General features: G+C 46.4%; 1 protein-coding gene across 6 annotated transcripts in view; it reads right to left on the bottom strand.

Moving 5' to 3' along the window:
* LOC100651988 (ecdysone-induced protein 74EF) overlaps positions 1–24260 on the bottom strand; it is a 142791-nt gene that overhangs the window by 33486 nt on the left and 85045 nt on the right. The window contains exon 1 of one of the 6 annotated variants that reach the window (XM_012320732.3): positions 17928–19381. The exons of the other annotated variants lie outside the window; for them this stretch is intronic. Within the exon in view, the coding sequence (XP_012176122.1) occupies positions 17928–18243 (316 nt within the window). The 5' untranslated portion in view covers positions 18244–19381. Of the gene's footprint in view, positions 1–17927; positions 19382–24260 lie in introns of those variants that run through there. 6 annotated transcript variants of the gene reach the window in all.

The raw sequence follows: 24260 nt of genomic DNA on the forward strand, positions 1-24260 counted from the left end.
TGCCGGCCGAAACGAAAGTAAGTTTGACCGGCAATTTTTAATTTGGCAGCCGAACTTTATGGAAACGCTCGTACGCGTACAAGGATGGCGCGATCGACGGAAACATGAAAATTGCGTCGAAGAATTTACAAGGAAACGAATTATCGTACAACGACTAAAAGTAACACTTGCACGTAGTCTTATTTTCCAAGGTAAAGAGTTTCTTAATAATCGGACACCGCGTATTTTGGGATCGCGCCGTGTACGAATAACGCGTTCGAATAGCTCGTAGTTAATCTCGTTTGCTCGTGCTTTTTGTTCTCGCGCAAATGGTAGCACGCAGATTCTACCTATTATCGCGGCATTATCGTAGTATTGTACTATCTGTACATTTATATCTAACGATCGTTTCATCTTCCTCGCAGCATCGCACGAACGACGATCAATTTATCAAACCTATAGAATTCTTCGTTTCCATTTGCTTTATTGATACAATAGAATCATTCATAATAGCGATGCTCTGATAGTTTCTCAGTATCGCGATATTCTTCCTAGCATCGAAACATCGGATTGCGTTACTTTTGCATCACATCCTAAGCGAACTTCGATCGCTATCTTATTTTATTAGAAAGAGAAGATTCGTCGATCGGGGCAATTTCGCGGTATATACTTTTCCCTAAGATCCGAAGATTAGAGATTGAACTATAGACGCCTGACATTTCGATGCCCACGTTCGCAGCGGCGGAATCCGTCGATGACCCGGATAGTTGGATCGCTGCGGTTGCTAACTTCTCGAAGAGGACGAAGAAGAGCGTGGAACCTCGTCAAAAGTTGGAACATCTCGGCTCTGCCGCACGCTTCGTCGCTCGTTTACGCCAACCAAACGAACGTATCCTTGACACGAAGACATCGATCTGTCTCGGAAACGAGTTCTCCCACTCGTTGCATATTTTCCACCCTTCCTTGCTCTCCGGGAGACCTTCCCGTTTCTTCTACGAGAATACCAGGTCTACTCCGTCGGAATCGTTCGAGTCTATGCACAGAGAAGGTTCGGTCGCCGTGAGACTCAGGCAAGAATCGACAGCTAAGAGGTAACGAGTCGCAGCAACGGCACAAAGAAATTGCGGCCATGAAACGATCGCGATGTTTTCGTGGCGGTCGCAGGTGCAGCTGCACGCAGGTGTGGTAAGCCAAGAATGGAATACCGGCCGTGGAAATCACGCCTCGAAAGTGGCAGTGATTAACCCTTTTTCGACCGCGGCACTGTTTCTTCGAACTTGGAACGGTTCTGTCGCGTCAGGCGGCAATTTTCGCCAAGACTTTGGCGAAAATTTCGTTTAAAACGTGGCGGCTCGCGGTAGGTCGATTCCTCGAGCAACGAATCCGTCGCTTTCTCGAGTAAGACGATCTATACGCGCGCATTGCGGCCCGATCAATTTCGTTTCAGTGTCGGTATCCCTGGAGAGGTTAATACTCGTTTCGTGCGAGCGAATACAAACACGGTGCGAGCATCTGATTCAAGTTCAAAGTTGGAAAGGCTGGCGATATCGCGTTTGTAAATAGCATTAAAACCGCATACGCAAAAGTGCACGGCGCGGACGAAGAAATACGAGTTATTAACCGTGAATTCTGCTCGATGGTATCCAAGCCCTGCTGAAACGGTTACAGAGTCGAGTGGAATACACGAAACCGCAATCACGAACAGTTCGAAAGAATGAAAAAAATGCTCTCGGTCTTTATCTCTTTCGTATTCCCAAAGGTGGTGTTTGGCGTAGCGCGATGCAATCGCGTGGCAGGCAGAACCTTTGATTCGTCGCGGTTGGTTATTGGCTGCGTTATGTAATTTCGTGGCACGCCATACTTTCTCGCTTCGATCCTGCTCTCGGCTCTCGATCGAGTCGAGTTGAAAAATGTTACCCGGTTACGGGAGCCGAGGATCAATCTCGAAGCGAAATTGCTGCTAACTAAGCTACTCGCCTTTCTGTTTCTTTAATACGGAATCGTTAGAAGATTTCATTAACGACTCGTAACATCCAGTCTCGCTCGTCACACGCGTTATAATTATTATTCCGATAATCGGTAAAAGGTCTTTTTATCCGATTCTAATCGTGGTTTCGCTTTCTTACGCTAAGAATTATTATGTAGAAAATTATATAAATATGTAGTATTTTAATTATATAAAACAGCGCGTTCGAATATTTTATACCGACCTTTTTCGCCAACGAATTGGCACTTTCGTGTCGCACTTTCTACAATTTGTCAATTGTCACTTTGCGCGATCTTTCCCTAATTGCAGTTTCAGCGCCCGAGACATCGACATATTGGCTAAGCGCGTCCTTAATGAACGCGATTTTACGATTTAAGGATTAGCAAACAGACGTCGCGAATCCTAGTTGCTATCGTGTCGCTTACGATTTTACAGTTCGTCGTCTTTTCGATCTCGTGCCAACGAGAGTTCGAGCGCTCGATCGTTGACTCGCGGCTCCTACGCTTCCGTCTTGCGAGAACCAGAAGCGTGATACCGATATTGATTTTAGATAGTCCGTAATTACGCTCTCCGATGTTTTCTTTGCCGTTTAGCGTGCCAAACTGTCTATTTCCAAATTTCAAGGGGAGAACTTGACGCGATACCGTGCACGAAGTTTGTAAAAACAGCACCGGCCTTGGCTAACCGATCCAACTTCCAGATTGTGCCTTATCGGATTCTATGAATTCCGTGTAATTTTACAGCCGAATTATCGAATCGGACAATACTTATACGACCGAAGTAGAAAATAACAAACATTCTAAACAGATTATGTAATACGATGGAAGAACGAAACGGTACGGCGAAGCGATCAAAACGAAACTTCTCGAACAATACGATTTTCCAGTCACGTTGCGTTATAGAGGATCAACGTAACGATCACCTCGATCGAATTCGAAGCTACGTACTTTCATCTTTTCGCGAATACGAATAAAAAAAAAACAGGCGACGATTGTACGTACACGGTAAAATCTCCTCGGCTAATTAAAACGTTGCGTTTATTCTTTCTGCGTTAAAAAATTAGTCGAACGTTAAAGAACGACGGCAGACAGCTTCGCGACTTGTCAACGATCCATAATCGAGCCACGATCATCCGACTCGACGACGCGTCGTTAATTAAACGAGTTTAATTCTCGAGGAGACTAACGAGAAGGGGGGAACGATCGGTCGTGTAACCTCTTGCACCGCGAATTGCCAAAGCCGGAAATTTCGATACCGGAAACGAAGCGGCGGTATGGCGCGGTGCGGCGCGTCTGTGCATGTGCGCGACCCACTTCCTCCGTCGAAACCGAGAGTGCTTCTGCCCGTTCGTGTGCTCGGCCATTCGACCGTGTGCGTGGCTCTCTGTGTGCTCGTGTGCATGTCACGGCGAGTGGGTGTTTCGCGTAAAAGAGCACGGCCGTTATCGCGCGGAGGAACGATCGAGAGCGACGAGCTCTACTCCCGACCAAACAGGAAACGTTCGATTCCACGGAAGTCTCGTTACGCGCGCTTCTCCCTATCCCATTCGAAAAACCGTTCTTCCTCCATTTTTTTCCACGTTCGATCACGCGATGTAACACAGAGCTGCCCGTTTTCACGTTTCGTGTCTATAATCGTCGGTTTATAGATTATTTTTCCTTTTTTTTTCTAACCGGCTGCTCGTACTTTTCCGTTCCCAAGAAACGGAATTCGTTCACGGTTAGGTTTACGCTCGATGCAGTTGGGATCGAGTATCGGAAGATGGCAGAGATCGTCCCTTTTTAGGTATCGGCGATCGATAACCGAGATCGAGATTAACACGGTTTGCGCAAAGTATAAAGAGCTTTGCGTAAAAGGGTGAAGGATGTTGCGAGGAAACTATTGGCCGATATTGCGATAAAGTTAGTTACGGTACGACGATAGTTTAATAAAAGGGAAACGCGTATAACGTTTACGTAATTATTCAAATGGTGCGTTTCGATCCGAAGATGCAGAAACGTACAAAATACGTAAAGTATTACTCGTAATACTCGTATTATATAAGGCTTATTTATCGAAACCAAACGAATGCGTTTCAGTGGAACCAGTTTCTTCTTAAGCTTCGTTTCCTTCGTACGTATAAAAACACGAATTTACATAACATTCGTCTAATCACGGACGTAACAGGCGTTTAACTTACAATGAGATAGTTGCGAGGCGTACGAAGCTACCTTTTAGCTCGCGTTGCTTTAATTTCGTGCAAATTCGATCGTCGAAAGATCTCCGAAAGAAAGAAAGGAACGAACACCTGCTTCTATTTTATCAGGAACCGAAACGACGGATAGAATTATCGAAAGAGCGGAAGATCGATTTACACCTAGTCGATCGTGTTACGCTTAGATCGGAATGCTCGAGCGAAACTGGGAACTTTGCTGGAACGAAAGGGAATTTCACGCGGAAACGCGTTGCCGACTGAAATCGGTTTCCACGTGGAAACGAATTGCGAGCAAATTGCTCCATCCAGGTGCGTGGGCCGTGCGCTGGCCTATCGCTTTGTAATTCGAGTTACTCAATTCGAAAGGCTGGTGAACGAAGGCAGGAGGTAAAATGTGGGTCAGCGTGCGCGTGCAACCTCTAGAAGGGAGGAAACACGGTCGGGTCCGTATCGAAACATCATCGGGTTCCATTCAACCGGGAAACACGAGGAGCCACCCCTGGCTCGTGTGCAGCCTTGAAAACGCACGACCATCGAGGGATATTCGCAACCTACCTACGCACCCTTCTTCCACTCTCCTCTCCACTTTCTCGGCCGTGTTTCACCGTGACATTTCTCTCTTTCCTTCCTCTGCAGAAAGAGGAAACGACTGCGCCGCAACCGCGTCCCTGACCTATTTCCAACGGCTGAATGGTCTGGACGTGGAGCGGCAGCCGCGCACGCTTCTTCATCCGCCATTGTGTTCTAAGGACAGGATCGTTCCAACACGCACACGCCCACTTCCTTCGTGGACCGGTAGAACGTTCAAGAGAAACGGCAATGGGAACGATTTGTTAAGGTTTCGAAAAAGGTCGACGCGAAGGTAGCAACATCGGCGCAAAGGTTACCCGGTGATGATTACCGTAGCGTGGCTGGAAAGTTGACTAACGGCACGCTTCTCTCCGTATCGCTGCGTCATATCCATTCGATTTCTAAGCCTCGCCATTTTCACCAATCACGCGCTTCTCAAGATGAAAATTTACCAGATACCGACGCTCGTCGCGCGATTAAATTCCAACGTTTCGATCCGCGCGATATTTAACGATATCGATCGAGATTTGCAACATCCGCCAGCCAACAATTTTGCGATCACGAACGGTACGCGTCTTCTCGCGAGGATGTTTCGGCCAGCTACGTCGCATTAGTCGCACCACGTAGAAAATGCACGACGATCCTCGAGCATCGAGAGAAAGAGAAAGCGACGAGGCAAACCGTTAACCAGCGAAACGTTTGGTCGATGAATAGATCGTTCCACGAGCTTGACTCACGGTGAAAATTCCTTTCTCACGGGGGTGGATACCCTCGCCACTCGTTAATGCCTGGTCCGTTAAAAGCCGGTGAAAGAAACTGGGTTATTCGGCGAGGATCGATGTTTCGTTTCTAACGGTACGCGCTTAGGATTCAGGTAAAAGAAAACGCTACAACACGAGGGATGACGCTGCTGGACCAGATGGTTCTCGATGCTTTTAAGCGTTATCTCGTCGGACGTTCTTACGGTTTGCTCGCAGGATACGTGAAACCTTGTTGCCTGTCCTGTTTGATCGAGTACGATCTCCAAGAATCCCAGATAGAAACATCTACCACCTAGGCTCCGGAGAAAGCTCGAGAAAAACCGCTTCACCTGGAAAACCCTTCCGGCTGGATAAGGCGAGTCGATGTCGAGTCGGGTGAAAAGGAACGAAGGACTTCGTTATCGTGGACATTAACAATCCGGTTGGCTTTTTAGGAGTAGACGCCGTTAAAGGCGTGGTTGCGTAACCTAATGGCGAAGAATCTAATTTCTTAATTGCGTAACGCGACTCGAAGCGATACGTGTCCCGGGCTGGAATTTCGTGGACTTTCTTTTCGCTATCTCCCACTCTGAGAATCGGTCGGTCGGTCGGTCAGGCCAGAAGTCGAAAACCCCTGTAGACATCGACGGCGACTAACGTAACAGCCGTAATGTAAAATAAAAAAAAAAAAAAAAAAAAAAAGAGCGAAAGGAGGAGAGGGAAGAAAGAACGCGACGGCCGAGTCTCGAAGAGAAAGCGTCGCGACGATTCGTCGAAAAGGTCAGTGGCCAGTTTACGAATCACCGGGTCGAGGTCCACCGCGTTCAGATCCACGCGGACGTTGGATGGCGTTAATTCGTCGACGATCGAGCGTGGAGAAGCCGAGCGCGGAGTATGGGGAGAGGGGAAAAAGATGTCAAGGACGACGGTGTCCAGGAACACACGGAGAACTCGTAGGTAGGACGCGTCGTATGGTCGAGTCGGCTCGAGGAATTCGTCGTAGCGGCGGTATCATGGCCGGGACAAACGACGGAATCTGCTTACCATTTGATTAGAAAATAGTACTCTCGTTTTGCTCGTGCACGGGCTATTGTATAACGAGACCGACAGGCTGGTAACGAGCCTCTCGACGCACGTACGATCGTACGCGAGCAGAACCGTGTGTTCGCCGTTCCGTCCATTACATAACGTTAAGTGCCGTAGCAGTGTCCGCGAGATGATATAATAACGGCGTACACGCGGCCCTTTACGCGTCGTACGTGTGCCTCGCGTAACGGATGGTTAACAGCTAAATTATCGGTCATTATACTTGGCTAGAATTTTTTCGATCGACGTACGGCTTATCGGTTACGAGCGCTATCGACGCTCCTTCGTCCGTCCATTCTGTATCGAGGTTTCTCGTTCGGATTTCCCGGTGACTTTTACCTGCGAACGACGATCGGATAATCGCGCGACGCGTCGCTCCACGAAGAAAAATAAATCGATCGGTATTTTCGGAAGGTACAATTTCTAAATAGACGAGCGAGACACGGCGGTATCGGTATTCTACTTGAAAAATCAGTCAAACCTACTTGACCCTTTTCCCTTTTTCCTGCGTTCGACGAGGCCGCGTTTAATCGCTCCACCGATGGACGAAGGGAAACAAGAGAAAAAGAGAATGTGAAAAATAAAGGTGAACCCGATTACGCGATTTCACGTTTGCCCACGCCGCTCTTGCCGGCGAGATGGACGCGAGCAGAGGGACGCACTCTACACCTCGTTGCTATAATAGTCTAGGTAGCTCTAGCGTAGGCTCGCCTAGCCCACAACACGCTTTACTATGTAGGTCAGGGCTGGTGCATTCAACGAGCGAGCTGCTCTTCCTCTATGCACCGTTCGCGTAGATACCTATAGCTAGCGATCGAGCCCGCCTCTCCTCTCCTCTCCTCTCCTCTCCTCTCCTCTCCTCTCTACAAACCGTGGCGTTCCTTTCCTTCGCTTCGCCGCGCATCTAGCGGGTGTTTCGTTTTCTTCTATTATCACCGGATAGTACGTCGTTATCTAGTTTCTAAAATCTCTATTAATCTGGAATACAACGTATTAACTTTTATCTCTCAACTTGGAAACATTTCAGAGATCGAATTTTATTGGTACGTTGTATCGATGCATTCGAAGACTGAATGAAACGAAGTTGGTTGGTGATCTATTTAAAGGTGGTTAATTGGGACACCAGAGAGTGGTAGCTCGCCACGGCCACTGATCGTCGGCCACAGTGCGTCTATTATATTCATCGTCGAAATTTGCAATCGTCGTTCGTAATCGCGGATAGATGTCCCGATCGAACGCGTTGCGTCGCGATATCACACGTAGTTATAAATATCGAGATCGTTGAATTCCCTCGAGATTTCGTAGCGTTTTTCTCTCGACGATGAAACTCGTATCATACCTGTTAGAAAATAGACGTATGTACGTGCGTATTGTACGAGCGAGGAATGAAAGAGAGGAAGAAAAACAAAAGGAAAACGCCATGAGGCGAGCGCATCGCGTTTGTGTCGAACGGTACGAACGTGCGATAAAACAAATTTATTGCTGTTTGAGATGTACGAGAGAATAGTGCGTTAATATTTCGAGTTATTACGTTACATATAAAATAATTATTCTGTTCTAATAAATTTTCCATTTAATAAAACGTTATACATATAGTATTACTTCAACAATACCCTGATTATTTTTTAATTTCTCTATCGCCCGTTATCTATTTTCTACTCGCAGAGATTTCTAATATCGCTTATCCATACGTTCGAGAGCTCATTTCCATTAATACATTCGTAATTATCGATCCCGTATCGATGTCTAATCGAAACGAATAGATCGGTATCTGTACTGCGCGGCGGATGATCGCGAAACGCGAGCTTCCCGCGGAGTTGAGGATTAATAATGCGGTTACGATGGCTAATTAATCGCTCAGCTTCCGAGTGATTCTTCCAGGGCCGGGGTGGTATCGCAGTCACGTTCGTAATTAATGCGCCCCTTGTGCGAGATATCGATCGCTCTACAGGGTGTCCCTTTGAAGCGGCGATGGTACCGATAGCGCCGGTAATTGCCCCGCTTCCACGTACGTATACCTACGTTCGTGAATACACCAACGGCCTACATGGCGTGTTCGACGATCTTTCCACATCTCCGTCGAAGGAACCGATCCGATTTTTATCCGATTCATTTTGTATTTCGCTTGCCTCGCGTTAGAATCGTTCCACGACCCACTCGTATCAACGTTTCAGAGGCCAAATTGATCGATTAACTTCGTTGTACGTTTACACGATCATCGTGCTCGACATCGACGAAACGAACGAATCGCTTTCGTAAATTTATTCGTCGCGACAAGGTAAAGCAACTAGCGAACAAATCTCAGGTAAACTCGGGTAAACCGTGATATCTTTGTAACATCGTCGGTTCGTTTATCGATTAAATAATGGATCAACAGGTCTATGTTCGTCTGACAAGAGAAGATGACCATAAGCTTGTTTCTTCGAAGAAGTGAGTCTCGATCGTGCGACAATGCGAACGTCGGTACTCCGATAACGCGTGGCGACCTAACGATCGAAATTTTATTTCAAAGCATCCGGCCAAATTTCTAAAAGATCTATCTATTGCCTTCGATTCGATTTACATCGATCGCGTTAACAAAGTTGGCGATTATACGGCACCAGTCAGCGGCCGTGAAAAGATGGAAGAATCGCGTCCGGTGCGCGATATCGATCGCGGATCCAATATTTATTCTCGATATAGTATGGCGGGTGTCGTATTTCCATAAGCAGGTTGGTCGCGGGGATAAAAGAATCGCGGCCACGCAAACGATCCAAGAGCCTAGGCGCGTTGATAACCTGCCTCGCGATGCAAATGACCCATCGTAGCCGAGCGTACGAGCATGCTCGATCGTCCCCCTTCGTTCAATTCGGCCGCGGTCGACGCCATAAAAACCGCAGACGATTGTGTCAAGGTGAGGTCAATTACTCCTCGAGAAAGAGCCGGTTAACCGGCGCATCTCGCGCGATCATTCCGTCGTCCTTCTAACATCGAACGGGTTTAAATCTAATTATTCGTATGAAAATGCCAATGGCTATACCGTTCGACGAATCTGACGATAAGCTTTGGTTTTTCGCGTCGAACTTGGAATAGATTGGCATTTAATTGATCGAGATTATAAATGGTAACGAAGTTTAAGTGGAAATGACGTGGTAAGATATATGGTTTCCGTAGTGGACTCTGAGCGTTGAATTTCGTTAATTCCCGACCTCGTAGTTAGTATTTGCAACCTTGCCAACAATATCGGATCCATTGTTCGTACGAGTCGAGCTACGCTTTTAAATGTCTATTCGGTGATCCAGTTTCTTATATCGGATGTCCGTGTCCGTCGTGCGCGATGTTCGATTTCCGAGTAGCGGGAAGAAAACGAGGAAATCGTAACGTAAAACTATATCGCGGTTACACCAGTTCCTCGCGCGTTCCAAATTCCAGAAATATTCTAGAAACTTCGCTAACGAAGCAGCTCGCGACTTTAAAATATAAGGTAAATCATGCGGAAGATCAGAAGCTGCGGTCGAGTATCGTGGAACGGATCGACTTGGATCGATCACGCGAACGGCGCACATATTTTTTCTCTATTTTTACAAAGGACTACGCTCCACTTTCATTAACCGTCGTACGTGCCAAGTGTCAAGCGTCCCTGCAATTGGGACACCCGGTAGACGAAGGTAAGCGTCTCCGTGCCAACGTTCCAATAACCACCCAAGAGCACAAGGACAGTCTACCCCAGTTTTCCTATTGCGACCGCCTACGGCACGTCCTTCACCCCCTCTCCTCTCTCGCTCGCTCACTCTCTCCTCTGTGCTCGGTCGCTCTTGGTCGACTCTCTTCCGGGCCGATCGGCGTGGAAAATACCGCGGGAAATCGATCTCGACCGGACGGAGAGGAAATTCGTGAGGCGTGAGACCACGCCGCGCGGATAAAAGGGTGGACCCGGCGTGGAAAGGCCGACGCCAGAGAGGGTGATCATCCCCTTCGTCAAAGACGGACCAAGAAACCGCGTTGGTTTCAAGGAGGAAAAAAAAAAAAAAAATAGGGATCGCTGCTCGCTCGTGTGTCGAGCCGAGCTTTCTTTCAGCCCGTAGACGAGCTATAAAAATAAAAAAAAAAAGTTTCACGCCGTTCGAGAGCGGGAAAAGTCGGGAGCGGCGTTTATTTAAGAACCACGAGGGTTCGTCTATTTGAGATTTTTGTCAATCGAAGAGTTTGCGGCCACGAGATGTCCTTTCCAGTAACAATTGAAAATACAAAGATCCACTCGAAATCAATTGCAGTCCAGGTAACTAACGATAAACTGATATTCGTAGTTGTAAAATTTTCGCATTTTTCAACGTCGAACCTACAACGTTCCATCTTTTCTAACAAATTCTGCAATATGAAAATTGCTTGCAAGATTCCGATTTGTTATCAAAACGGCTATAACATTGTCGAGAAGGTGTATTGTCGTAGACGCAAGTGTTAAAGAACGATAATTTCGATGTTTGTGTACGGTGGAGTTTTAGAATCGTCGTTGAAGTCAAACAACATTTTTTTCGCTAGATTACGTTATTTGCTCATTGACTAAAACGTGCCAACTATTCTCTCCGATGGAATGCCGACGCCTTGTTATTGTTTATGCGCAACGAGTGATAACGATCCGTTTCTCGCCTGATAATTGGCGAGCATAATCTTCTCCGCGTGATCTTCGTGAATATCTAATCAAGTTGTTCCTAGCATAGTCGGAATCTCGCATCGAAACTCGCACACTCGATCGTATTTCGTGTCTTTTTTTCCCTTATCGTTTATCGCGATCGATCGAATATAGGTCAGTTTCGCGGACGCGTTTAAAAACGATTCGAAGCTACGTAACGGCCGAGCGTACGATTCGATAGGATCGATATCGACGAGATCTAGCGTCGTTCCAACGAAATCATCGACTCTGCAAGCTAGCGGTGTGCACACGAGTTTCAACTTCCATCTGGTTTCCTCTTCCTTATTTCGATGAAACGTTAACGTAACGTTGCACGAAAATCTCTTTCCACTTACCAGAAAGAAAGAAAATCGAAATATCAACTCTCTTTCTCAATAACGAAGAAAAGATTCGGAATATATAAAAAAAATTTCTAAAACCATCGCGCCAAGTACGTCGAACGACGACGGTCGAACGAGCGTCGTTCTATTAATTCAACTTTCTATAAGCGGCACTCGAGGGAGAAAATTTTCCTAGCAACTTGGTGAACCGTGAAAGTCGAGCCAATTAAGTAATTTCACGATAGAATGTGCGTTTAAGCGACGTATTTGCCAAAAATTCATCCCTTCGTGTTGGGACTTTCGATCGTTCGTTATGGACTCCTTTGGTTTTTCCTCGAAAATTGTACTATCAAAACCTATCGTATCTGTTCGAAAATCTTCCTGTTTCGAAGTAGTTTATTCGTGAAAAAAAGATGACGTACGTAAAAGGTGGAGTTGAACGATATTCGCAGAAGGATAGTAAAATCAGATCGAATATCGAAATGAAATATTGAAAATCTGTCCGTGTAAAATAGAAGTAAAGAAGTTCGAGTAAAGTTAACGAAATCGTCGCGATCGATTATAACTCAACGACGACGATTTAAGATTAATTTCAGCGTGGGTAAATCAACGTGCGTTCTGCGATTGTCTTTTCCCGCGTCATCCTCATTGAGAGCGCAGTCAGAAAAAATGTCCCTGTCCTTAATGGCATACGTTTCGTTTCTTAGATCGTATCGATGTATTCGAATTTATCACGTTATACGTCGGTGGAGAAGAAAGATGGATTTAGCCTAGGATTCATCCAGGAGAAGAAAAGGAGGGAAAGGTGTCGGTATGGCGCCGCGGCGGAACGCCTAGGTAGAGGCGAAGGTACGAAGGAGGGTAACCGCAGACAGGAAGTTAGTCCTTCCTTCCTCGCCGGGCCAATATCCTGAATTACAATGAGGCGACGCGTTTCCTCGAAGAGTCGCAGGCTATTTAAATACAACCAGCGACGGTTTCCATATATCGCCACGATATATAGCTGTCCCCCTCGGCAACAGCGTTGCACGGAAGGAGGCCGAGCGCGAAACCGTCTCTTATCGCAATTCAAACAATGACAAAGTTCGAGGTAAAAGAACGATGTCTCGTTACGCGTCCGAGATCCTCGAGCCAGCAGCCATCATCCGACTAACGTGAAAGTGTAGCGACAGTGAACACATCGGCAAAGTGAGAGTCTCGGAGAAAAGTGTGCAGACGTACGATGACCGAGGAATTTACATTAGCAACGTTAAATTTGAAGAATTAGTGGCACGATACGTGAGAATATCGGCGAGTAGTTGAACGCGTGGAAAACCCATCAGACGAAAGTATCTATAACGCTGTTACGGTATTAGTTGCGCGAAAATTGGCATTCGTATAGAAGATCGGATATAGAGAAATAAACAAGTTCGATTTCGATTGCTCGATCGATGCAGCAGGGGCCGAATAAAGGTAAAAGCTGTTACTTTCGGATACCTGCGATACGAATAAGAGTGGAAGAAAGAGCAGAGATTCGACAAGGTGTTACCAACGTGGAGCAAAGTCTAGATAACGGAAAGGGTTCGTTCGTTTCTTGGTGATTCGTCGACACGTAGGGCGTTCCCGTTTCTTTCTTCCTTTCTTTCTTTCTTTAGTTGGCTCGCGTTGATCCGAGAACGATCTCGCCCGTTGCCCGATTAACCCCGCGGTGGCTGCTCAATCGACAGACACTGCTTTCTTCCCCTTCGAGGCGATCGAACGGTCTTCATTTCCTGATTAACCCGGCAGCGGCCCGCCTCTCTCTCTCTCTCTCTCCCCCCTCCTATCCCTCTCCCTCGAATATAAAGGAAGAGAGTGCAGCCGGAAGTAATCTGTCTTCCTCTGCTCGTGGCGAGGCACTCTCGCGAAAAGAGAGGATAAACGAGGGCTGGACGGAAGGAGAAAAGGACGGAGAGAACGTCCGCTCGAATTCACTTGGAGTGATTTAAAGGCTGGAATTATCCTTTTCTCCCCTTCCTCGAGTATCCTCCTCTCCTTGCTAACCATTATATATCTTCTGTTGCGTGCCTCCCTCGACTCTTTTATATCGCAACGTGGATGATCCTCCTCCCTCTGCCCTGCTCCTTCTCCTCGGCCTCTTCCTTTTTCTTTTTTGCCTCGTCCACGAGAGGAGAATCAGACTCCTCTCTTTACCACGTGTTTCTGCGCGATTATGTATATTATACGTGTATGAATATACGCGCAGGGGACAGACCAGAGAAAAAGAGATTTTTTTTTCTCTTCTTATCGGCAACCGATTTGTATCTGGGTTTGTGACAATCAGACGGGTCGGTGGTCGCGTAATTTCACATCATCCGATATATCATTCCGACTTATCTTCGCTTGGCTCGTAGTAGCCGATATACACCGATAAAAAAACACGCTTTAACGTCGTTCATTGGCACGCCTGCATCATTCGCGAGAATCCGTTTTTTTTCTTCTATCCGATAAACTATTAATAAGCCGTTCGACTGCTTTGCGTCGGCCCACTCCGAACTCGACGAGCTTTTAATTAACAGCAGATGGATATTAGGTTACTCGATATGTCTTCGAAGCGATCGGAATAATAGCGGCGGCGATTAACGTTCGCCGTTCTCCTCTTTCTTTGTTTCGCTCGTCGAGTATGGGAGGCGATAGTAAAACGCAAGCAGGAATTCGAGTTGTCATAGGAGATAAATTTATAATCCGTCGACCGGGCAGCTACCTGCTCCGTGAAAGGTTTCGAAAGCTTTTCCGGATACCGCGGCAAAGAGGGGGGAGGGGAGGGGGAGGGGGGAGACCGCAAAAGCCAACAAGCTGGTCATCGGTAGCACCGAGAGTTAACTTTATAGTACACACGGCCGAATTTCTTTCTCCTTTCCCTGGACCCTTTCTAACCTTTCGTTCCTTTCTTTTTGTCGTCCCTTTTTTCAAAGAATATATCCGGTATACGTAGGGTGTTATAAAAAAGCCGTAAGATTTTGAGATTACAGTGTTTACCGAAGATTTGAAAATCTCTAGCGAATTCACGTACCTTTCAAAACAAACTTTCTCTATGCTGTGTCCGTTTTTGTAAAGTGTAGCAATTTTAATAAAACCAATTAGGCCAATAAAGTTTATTGGCTATAATAAATATGCAACGACTAATTTCGTTGTGCTATTTGTGGACTGTAAATTTACATTTTACTAAACTAACAACTAACGAAATTACGCGACTTAAACGGAGATCTGTTTTATCAATTTTGTTATACTTTTGAATATCGCGTGCATTCGATTTGAAAATAAAAACGAGTTCCTTCGCTTTTACACGATTACACGGGTTACTGGAATAAATTATCGCTAAATGGAACTCGCATTAAAGTAAACACGTAACTTAGTTTTGCCAAGTTTGCCTTAGTCCAAACCATGAGTTATTTTTCACCAAATACCAGGCGATATGTAAAAAATATTTTGAGAAAAGATAAGACCCTGCAAGCAAGGACGAATCGTTTGGCTGCTAAGACTTTAAGAACGTTAAGGCTTTTCTTTCCAGCCACGACAAATTCATGGAAGGGTTCGATATTCGATCTTTTCATGTAAACAAACCTAGATGTTTTTTTACGCGAGACGAAAAAAGCGGCGTAAAAAGCGTGGATGTTCTGGCTGACAGACCGACGACAAACGCGTTGCTTTTTTACGGAGGACAAGGATCAGCGTTTCCTTCTTTGTATCGTATACTAAATACACGCGAGCGGAACTGGTGGTCGCTGATCGTCGATTCCTAACAGCCGTCTATATACATAATTCTTCGCCTTTTCTTTGTCAGACCGTACACATCATAGCTGTATAAAATTTCTATTTTCTAATTTTCACCTTGGTTGGTAAATGAACTTGTGTGTGAATCTGTTCGATACGGGACCGGTTATAAAATCGAAGGTTGTAAAATCGTTTCAAATCGGTTGTAAAAGTTTCCGGGGGAAAACTTTGGAGGGCACGAGTAGGTTAATTCATTTGTCTCGAACTGTGACGAAAATGGATACAAGAGAAATTTTTTGAAAATTCCCGGTCTACTTTCCACTCGACCACTCCTCGTACCTTTTCCGGCGTTAGAGTTTGAATAAAAAGGGATCTTCTGTTGGCCAAATCCTGGGGTGTTCTGAAAAGGATTAAAAATGTTTTCCCTAATTTCGAACTTTCGTGGCACCCTACAGCTCCTTCACAAAAGAATTTCCTCACCGTTTACAACCCTCTTTTTCCAACTTTTCAAACAAAGTAGTAAATCTACCAGCTTATTTGCGATAGATCCCGTTTCATACGATCTCGTATAATTGGAAAAAACAAAATTTTAGGCAAATATATAGAACAGCATGTTATCCTACAATGGACCCACTAAGAAGACGGTACCGTTGCACAGCCTTGACAGTCTTAACAACCTTAACAGCGATACGAGAGTTTAATTTTATTGGGGCTGGAGCAGGTCATAAGGTATTATCCTCGTTTCGTGACAAGAAGCAGTGAAATCTTGAAGGGGCACGATAACGAGCGAAGAAACTGCAAAATTATTCGACGAGTCGAAATATATATCGTGCTACGAGGTTTACCGTCGCCCGAGTCCCGTCGTCGAACGACCTTCGCGGGTTCGCTTGCGTAATATTTTTATCGGTCGAAATTACACATACGTTCACGCATGCACGCACGTACTCTCTTTCTTTGTCTATCGTTCTCTCTCTCTTCCCCTCCTGCCTCCCTCTCGCGAGCCCGACAGCTACCGAACACGAGAACAGTCGGGGGCACGTATTTTCGGTCGAATGCGAGTATGTACGCCACGCACGCTTTGCCTGCTTTTTTCTCGCTTTCGCGCTTCATTTTTATGTACCGCCGGTGGAAGAGATATAGCCGGCTCATAAAATCGGTCAGGTGTTGAAGTTTACATGTTCCGAGAGGCGAAACAGTAATTCGAGACACGAAGGAGGGTGGGGAGGGGGGGGGAGAGAGAAGGAGAAGGTAAGTAGCTCGTGTCTATTCATTAATGTTCTTTTCTTTATAGCATGCGTGTAAAAAATATGCAATTTCCTATTTTTGCACATACACAATTGCATATACACTGTCTATAACTGGTTACAAGTACGTATTAGGTCATCCATCGATATGTAGGATAATAAACAAAGTAAGAGTTTTTCAGTTAGCGATTCGATAAGTATGCCGGACAGTAGTTAAAATATCCTAGCATTTTTTCAAGTTCCAAGATATGTTCAAATACGTGAAATTCCCCTTATAAGTAAAGTTATATATTATACAGGCTGTTGCGAAATAACGATTAACAATGATAAAGAACAAAAACTTTAGTTCTCTTCGCTTTCGAAACGGGCAATAGGTCATTTCAAGAGTATTATTAAGAAATTTGATATATCAATTTGGAAATGAATCTCGCGGTCTAAGATTCAAGGTGTGTCTATAGAGTACGACTACATCAATCGATGTCACCGATTAATTTATACTCTCGCTGTATCTCTTTCACCAGTAAGAGTATAAGCGTGTGTCTGTGATCCTTCGATCATGCGTACGCCTACGTATTGATAAGATTTCGCGGTAGAAGAGAGGGGGCGCAGTCCTAACCACGTTCGAAAGTCTGAATTTGACCGAGTAAACGATCGATTAGTCGAAAGATTCGCACTTCCTGGTTCCCGACTATACCATTTACGGTTCATTAGATAACATCGTTGACAGCTGCGATGAATACGATTATTGAATCGAAATTGCCGAGATTATCGATGATTGCGTGCGTAATGCGGGAAGATAGGTTTATTTTATAATTGCGAGAGAAATCTCGTTACATGCCGCAATTTCGTAAACATACGATAAAAAAAAAGTAGCGATTAAACAGATGGACGATTAAACTGACACGAGCGTCACGGTTCTAACGAAAAAAATAAGTGATTCGATTCTGAAACGATTGTATCTCCTTGATACCTTCGAAGGCGGCGCGTAATGGCGGCGAAAAGGCGCGAAAATGCAGGAACCGATAGGTGTAACGTTACGAATGTTATACAGAATAATATACACGCATAGGAAATTTGTATACGCGAGAATGTATATACATCTTCTTTTAGATCCTATTTCTCTGGTCATATTCAGGCCGAGGATTTTTTCTACGCGTTTATAAGAAATTCGAAGGTGCAAAGAAAAATGCTCGGAAAGTTCAGGATACGTAAAACGTATAAAACGTAAAAACGTATAAAATATCCGAAGCATGTTCCGTAGATGAAACAATTTTCTATCAAAGTTACGCTTTTTCCGTTAGACAAAGATACGAATTTGCATAAATATCCGCAGTCTAGCCATACTCGTCAAAATTAGAATTTATATGGATATCCGCGGTGCAATGAAAACTTAATGCGAAACTCACGGTATCGTCTCATAAGATTCTTCTTATACGGTTTGGTACCGGGTGGTCTGGACCTCGATCTCATGCTACCGTCTTTCTGATTATTGTCGGAGCACGAGTCGTCCGAATCTTCGGAACAGGTACGATCCTCTCTTTCCTGGGAGTATTCGGTGGACGTGGCGGCGACGAAGCATCCTCGTAACCTGAGCGCTGCCGCGGCATTCCCGTAGTCGTCGATCGGTTCTTTTCGATCGTGATCCTGATCGTTCTCCTCCCTGGAGAACTCCGCGTAGTCGCCTACCCGAACGCTCAAGTCTAATGGTTGATCCTCGAGCATCGTTTTTATCTTTGCCAGCCTCGTTTCCTTGCTGCCAGTCTGTGCCCACGAGCTGATCCACGGCTACCACAGCACAGTTGCCATCTTGATCTTCAACGATTTGTACTTGACACTCGTTCGATACGATGTAACATTACACTCGCCGGTCGATTCTCGATTCGATGCGGCTTTCTTCCTCTTCTTGGACGTTTCTATACAAATTTCACCGTAACACGATAGAATTTCACGCGAGGAGAATCACAGGTTCGATAGACGCGATTGATCGTGCTCGACGAGTTAGACTGGAACGTCGGGATCGAGCGATCGGATTACGAATCGATTTAAGAAAAAATTGTCACTAGAAAGAATTATTTTCGATAAAGTCGGCAAAGACGCGATAACACAAGTCGAGTGGAATAGAGATGGAAAAGGAAGAATAGATATCTTCGTGGGAGGTAGAACTCTTCCGGCAGTGTCTTCGTCCCGTGTGGTACGCGTGACGCACAGCGGATACTCTACCGGCAGTTTCTAGCGGCAAACAGTTCTCGATACTAGCGACGTATCCGTGTTGATCACGTTGTTTCGGATAAAATCAACCATTCCTCTTGTTACTTCTTTCCGTTTGTCAACATAGATAATGACGTACGTAATCGGTTGCACTTGTCAAGAAAAAAACGGAGAGTGACAGGGGGCAGACAGGTTACAGACGGACGTTACGTCGCAGCCAAGAGGTATCACGCTGTTCTTTTCGATCGGGGATCATCCAGAGAACAGAATCGATTTCACGTAACAATCGCACTTTGAAAAATGCTCGTTCGCTTCACTGTATAAACTGCGTTCCGTGACTACGTATGTAATATATACACACATATATATGTATACACACATATATATATACATATGTACGCGTGTGTCGGCGAGTATCACGTAGAAGCCAAGAGGCAGAAAGAGAAAAACGCGAAACAGAGAATTGCCGAAGCGTATCCACGTTCTCCGCACCGAGGCTACGGTTGCCGGTGGCACACTGACTGACTCGGAACCGGGGTAGCCCGCTAGTCCAGACTCGTTCACTCACTACTCCAGACCCACACTCCAACTCCGAGCGCCGGACTCGCTCTCGCTCGTGTACACCGCACACAGTACTCTCCGGCCGCCAGAGCCCACCACCTTCGGCACTTTCCGCCGGCCGACTTCGGTTCTTTTCGGTTTCTACACTGCCTCGATCAGAGTCGGCGGCTTCACGTACATGCCGGCACCCACACACAGTCGCGAGCCGTCGCTCGAGATGCGCGGATGCGTAGCCTACCGCAATGTTCGAGCTGGTGATGCTCCCTCCTCCACCACACACACTTTCTGCTCTTTTCTCTCTTTCCATCTTTCCTCTCCCTCGCCTTTTTTCCCTCTTTTTTACCACCTCTTTACCTCTGTCTTGCTCTCTCGCTTCCTTTCTTTTCTTTGCCCTTCGAGCAAACAGTCTCGTGCTTCTTTCTTTCTTTCCTCCTTTCCTTCTTTCCTTCTTTTCTTCTTTCTTTCTTTCTTTCTTCCTTCCTTCCTTTCTTTCTTTCTTTCTTTCGCGCTCTGCCTTGGTTCTTCACGATGGTTTCGCAAGGGAAAGCTATTTTTTCGTCTATTGGGATAGGACACACGAAGAAGCAGCCAACGAGCGCCGTCTTCTCATGACATTAACCTTCGATCCTCGACTGCTAGAAACAGCGGGCGGCGACGTGAAATATGGATTGTTTTAACGGCAGGCTTTTTTCGGACTAACCTACTCGTCGTATCGTAGAAAGGAGAACACGGATCCTTTGCTCGTTCTTCCGACGATTCTATCGCGACGAAACGATCCGGTGTCGTCGGATGAACCAAGTGCGTACAAATCGGTACACATGTTACGCGTAAGCGTTTCAACCAGTCGTTTCTCTCTAATCCCTGACATTGTCTTCTCGAGGATGAATTCGAACGGTAACCAGCAGCAGCAGCACTCGGAACAATATAGGAAGAACCGAGCAACAGAAACGAGACTGCAACGATTGCGTATGCACGGTACACACAATAGGTGAACGTGCGTACGAGGTCGCGGCGGAAAGGAACTTCCAATTCGACGTCTCGTTGCAGCCGGTAAACACAGGTGCAACGAAAACGTCGGAAGTGTTTTTGCAACGGGGCATACAGAATGAACCTTGAGAGTGACCGATTTCGTAATTTCTCTCGGCTCGCCGTTCCGGCGTCGCTTCCATTGTAACCGAAAAAAACGATCTTCGAGATCGTGTTTTTTGAGTTTAGACGAGCCTCGAATCAACCTCGTAAACCGTTCTTTCCGCGATCAAATTACATTTGAGTCTTTTCGTAATTACTCGTTCAATAATATGTTCTCTGCATTATGATCTTTTGCTCTTTCAAACCTGTTAATTCGATATTATTATGAAATCACCACTCCTCCATCAATTTCTCATTACGAGAAATATCAATATTTTTATTATCGCAGCAGGTATCGTACGTATTGTACTAGGCACTTACACGGACCAGCCGCGCATCAGACAAAGGCTAATCTTCGTCGAGATTAATTGGTTCATTTTCGAAAAATGAATTAAAGAGACTAACCCAAGATCGTATTTTGATACTAGAATTTAAAGAAATCTCTTTTCAGAAAATAGAATCGACCAGTTTCTGAGAAATTGTAGAACGACAGTCAAAGGAATCACGATTTTTCCATCGCAGACTGACAATGTATGCGCCGCAACCAGTCAGGGCCATTTCAAGATTTCATCCTAGAAACGTAACGAGCCGCGTACGAAGGGCTTGTTCACCAACCAGAAGCTCTCGGATCCGTTTCCTCGATAAGTGAAAACAGGTTGGCCTTAATTGCACTTCCTGCCGTCGAACCTGCGATTGCATTGTTGCCGAAAAGCGTTTTTCGCAGACTTTACGCGCTGCGATCAGCGACCCTACGGAACACAAGATCGTTCCAACATTTACAACGACGAATTCGTTACGCGTCCGCAGCGATGCGACGATCATCGTCCATGCATTTGCATAGAAAACTGAAAACACACCGACCGCTGCGATAAACTTGCTTTCTCGTCAGATCTCGATTTACGCTGCTCGATTCTCGTCTTTACGACTGCTTAACCCTTGCTGCGTGGCCTTAGACCGAATCGTATTTTTCTCAAAAGCTGGCTTCTCGGTTGGAAGGAAAGCAAGATCAAGGCAGGGAAATTAAAAAATCGCAGCAGGGTTAAGGGAGCGAATTATCACGGGATCGATATCGAGCTCGTCTGTCAAGTTTGGACAACCAGTCTCGAAGTTTTATCGTCGTTTGCACAGCGACGGCCATGCGTCAACGACCCTTCCGTAAAAATTCAACCGGTGAATTTCGAAAGTAATTTAGAAATTCATCGTGCTTGAGTTTCGCGAAACTTTAAATTTGAATTCCATAGACGAGGGAATATTTGAAAGTTGAAAGATTAGCCACCGAGGGCAGGAGTGATTTATGGGCGCGAAATTCGCTAGGTCCACAGTCGGAGAACGTTCGCATCTGCGTTAAAGGGGTTGGAAGCGCGACGTACGCGCGTAGAAACCGGGCTCGCTATCCTCGATTTGTCGTCCCTCGCCACGATGCGGAGTCACCGCGAAGCCGGGGACAGGCCGAGAGTTATTTTCGCGCAAAAACGGCCGACATTGCCGGCCTGGGAGAGAAAACCTCGTAACTCTCGCCGATCTTGGAACGGGATGACGCCCGATCCAGGAAAAGTACGATTTCTAATCCATCACCGAGACTCCACCGGCCCCGTCCTGTTTCCTCGACGCGACGCCACGCCACGCCACGCCACGCCACGCGATGCGACGCGACCGAACGTCACTTTCTGCTTCTCTGTGATGCGCGCTCTATTTCCGATGCAACGTTCCTCGTGAATCAACCGCCGCCGTTTCCACCATTCGTCCTTCGTGCCACTGAATCTTTACCTTTCGCGGTGTCGTATACACGAGAGAAACTTCGATCTTACGGGATTACGTTGTTGTACGTGCGTAGGTAAATTGTAAGAGAATTGCGTTTATCGGAATTTCAATAAAATTTCGCTTAATGATCCACACCGTGGATTCGTAAAACTTTACACGCGCGTGTTTCGTACGAATTATTGCGAAATGCGTTTTGAAAATGTGGTAATTTTTAGTTTACGTCGCACGTTCGAGCGAGTAACATCGAAAGAATCGTAGAGAAATGAAAATGTGCGAAATGAAAATTTCTTTCGCAGAGAAATAAAAAAAGAAACAATATTCTCCTTTTTCTTTCTACGCAACGATTAACTTGTTAACGTGTGAGTTTCTAATCGAGAACGATATCGCGTTCATCTAGCGCAAATTCGTAGCATCACTTTCGTTTTCGCGGTCCGCGTCCCCTGTCGATTTTGTTTTTGTTCCACGGCACAATTTTCCACGAGCCGGTGTGTCGCGTTCTCTTTCCTCCGCTTTCTACCGGCGAGACCCATCCAGCCTTTCGAGATCTATCGATCGTTCGATCCCGCGTTTTTAACTCGCGAAACGCCGAACGGTCGAATATCGGTCGAACGGCCACCGTTCGAGGGAGAGAGGGTGGCAACAAGAGAAAAGAAAACCGGAGGACGCGTCTGAACGAGTTCGAAGAGGGGAACGAAGAAAGAGAAATTTCGTTTTTTGCAGGACACCGAGCAACAGACGCGACGTTTCCTGTCCAAACGACAGCGAAGAAAGTGTATCTAGGCCTTTTTCCAGCCGCGTGTTCCCCCTGCCATTAGAATATTCAGCCTGGCGCTTCGGCGAAGCGCCATCGCGCGTGTTTCATTCGTTACAATCCCTCCGTATTATCATCGTGTGCAAGGAAAACTGAGGAAAAACTAGGAAATATACTTAAACTTAAAGGACACGGTGGTAAAGGTTTCGTCGACGGCGAAGCGCAAGAAACGAAGAAGGAAGGTCGAAGCACGGAAAGCGAAATGAGCTCGCGAATCTCTCCGAGTTTCAACTCGACTTTCGTTCGACACATGCGCGTCTCGGTGCTCGCGAGACGGCGGCGATTTTAATTTCTTGTTATCGTGCAGTGCCGGCGCGGAGGCGAAAGAGACGAGGAAGAGGTATTAGCCGGCGATTCAGGCCGAGACTAACGCGCACTTTTCCTCCGCTGCGCGTTTCTCTGGTTGGCGCTTCGTCGCGGATGATTTCTTCGACCATCGTGAGCGTTTCTTCCTTCGTCGAACGATCGTGTTCGACGATCGAACTTTACGTACAGTGGTTGGTACGACCAACCCCGACAAAGGACGGATATCGATTTGAAAAGACGGCGTGGTTGTCGTCGTCTCGACTCGATTAGAACGGAGAGGAGCAGAGCGGAGAGTAGGTGGCCGGTTCCGCGGCCGGTTGCCATGCCGAACGAGCCTGCGCTGCTCCAAGTGCCAGAAACCGTGAAGGAGGCCTCTCGTGATCGCGACTTTCCAAGGACACGAGGGTGCGTGGATACGTGGCGTGTGCGTGTCGGCTCGTTTTCCTTTTCGCGGCGAAAATCACCGGCGAGAAAGAAAAATCGGTGCGCGCGCGGCGCTGTGCCAGCGAAATCGCCGCCACGTTCCATATAACACGCAACAGCCAGCTATTACGCCAATTTCCCTATCGCGTGGATTTTTTTTCTCGCGGACGAGTCGTCCGCGCGTTCGGCCGCTTTCTTTATCGTCGGCCGTTCGAAACCTGGCGAGCGTTAATAATCCAATTAGAAGTACGATCGACGGAGAGAGATAAGACCGGTTGGTTATAGCGCGCCGGGCTATGCAAACGATCCTTTCGACCGCCGAAAGAACGGTCGACTTTAGGCTGGAAACGCTGTCGCGTTCTAATTAACCTCTATTCCGACCATTCTTTTCACCATCGATGGTAAGACGAGCTTGCAAATAGCTCAATCTCGGTGTAAGGAACACCAAATGCAGAAAAAGAAAAAGGGAGAAGAGGAGGAAGGGAGTAGGGGAAGCTACGGAGCCGGCATTAGGAGGAGGAAAAGGGAAGCGAAGGGCAGA

This window comes from Bombus terrestris, chromosome 3, assembly GCF_910591885.1.
Source record: "Bombus terrestris chromosome 3, iyBomTerr1.2, whole genome shotgun sequence".
In the NCBI taxonomy this organism is placed as follows: Eukaryota; Metazoa; Arthropoda; class Insecta; order Hymenoptera; family Apidae; genus Bombus; species Bombus terrestris.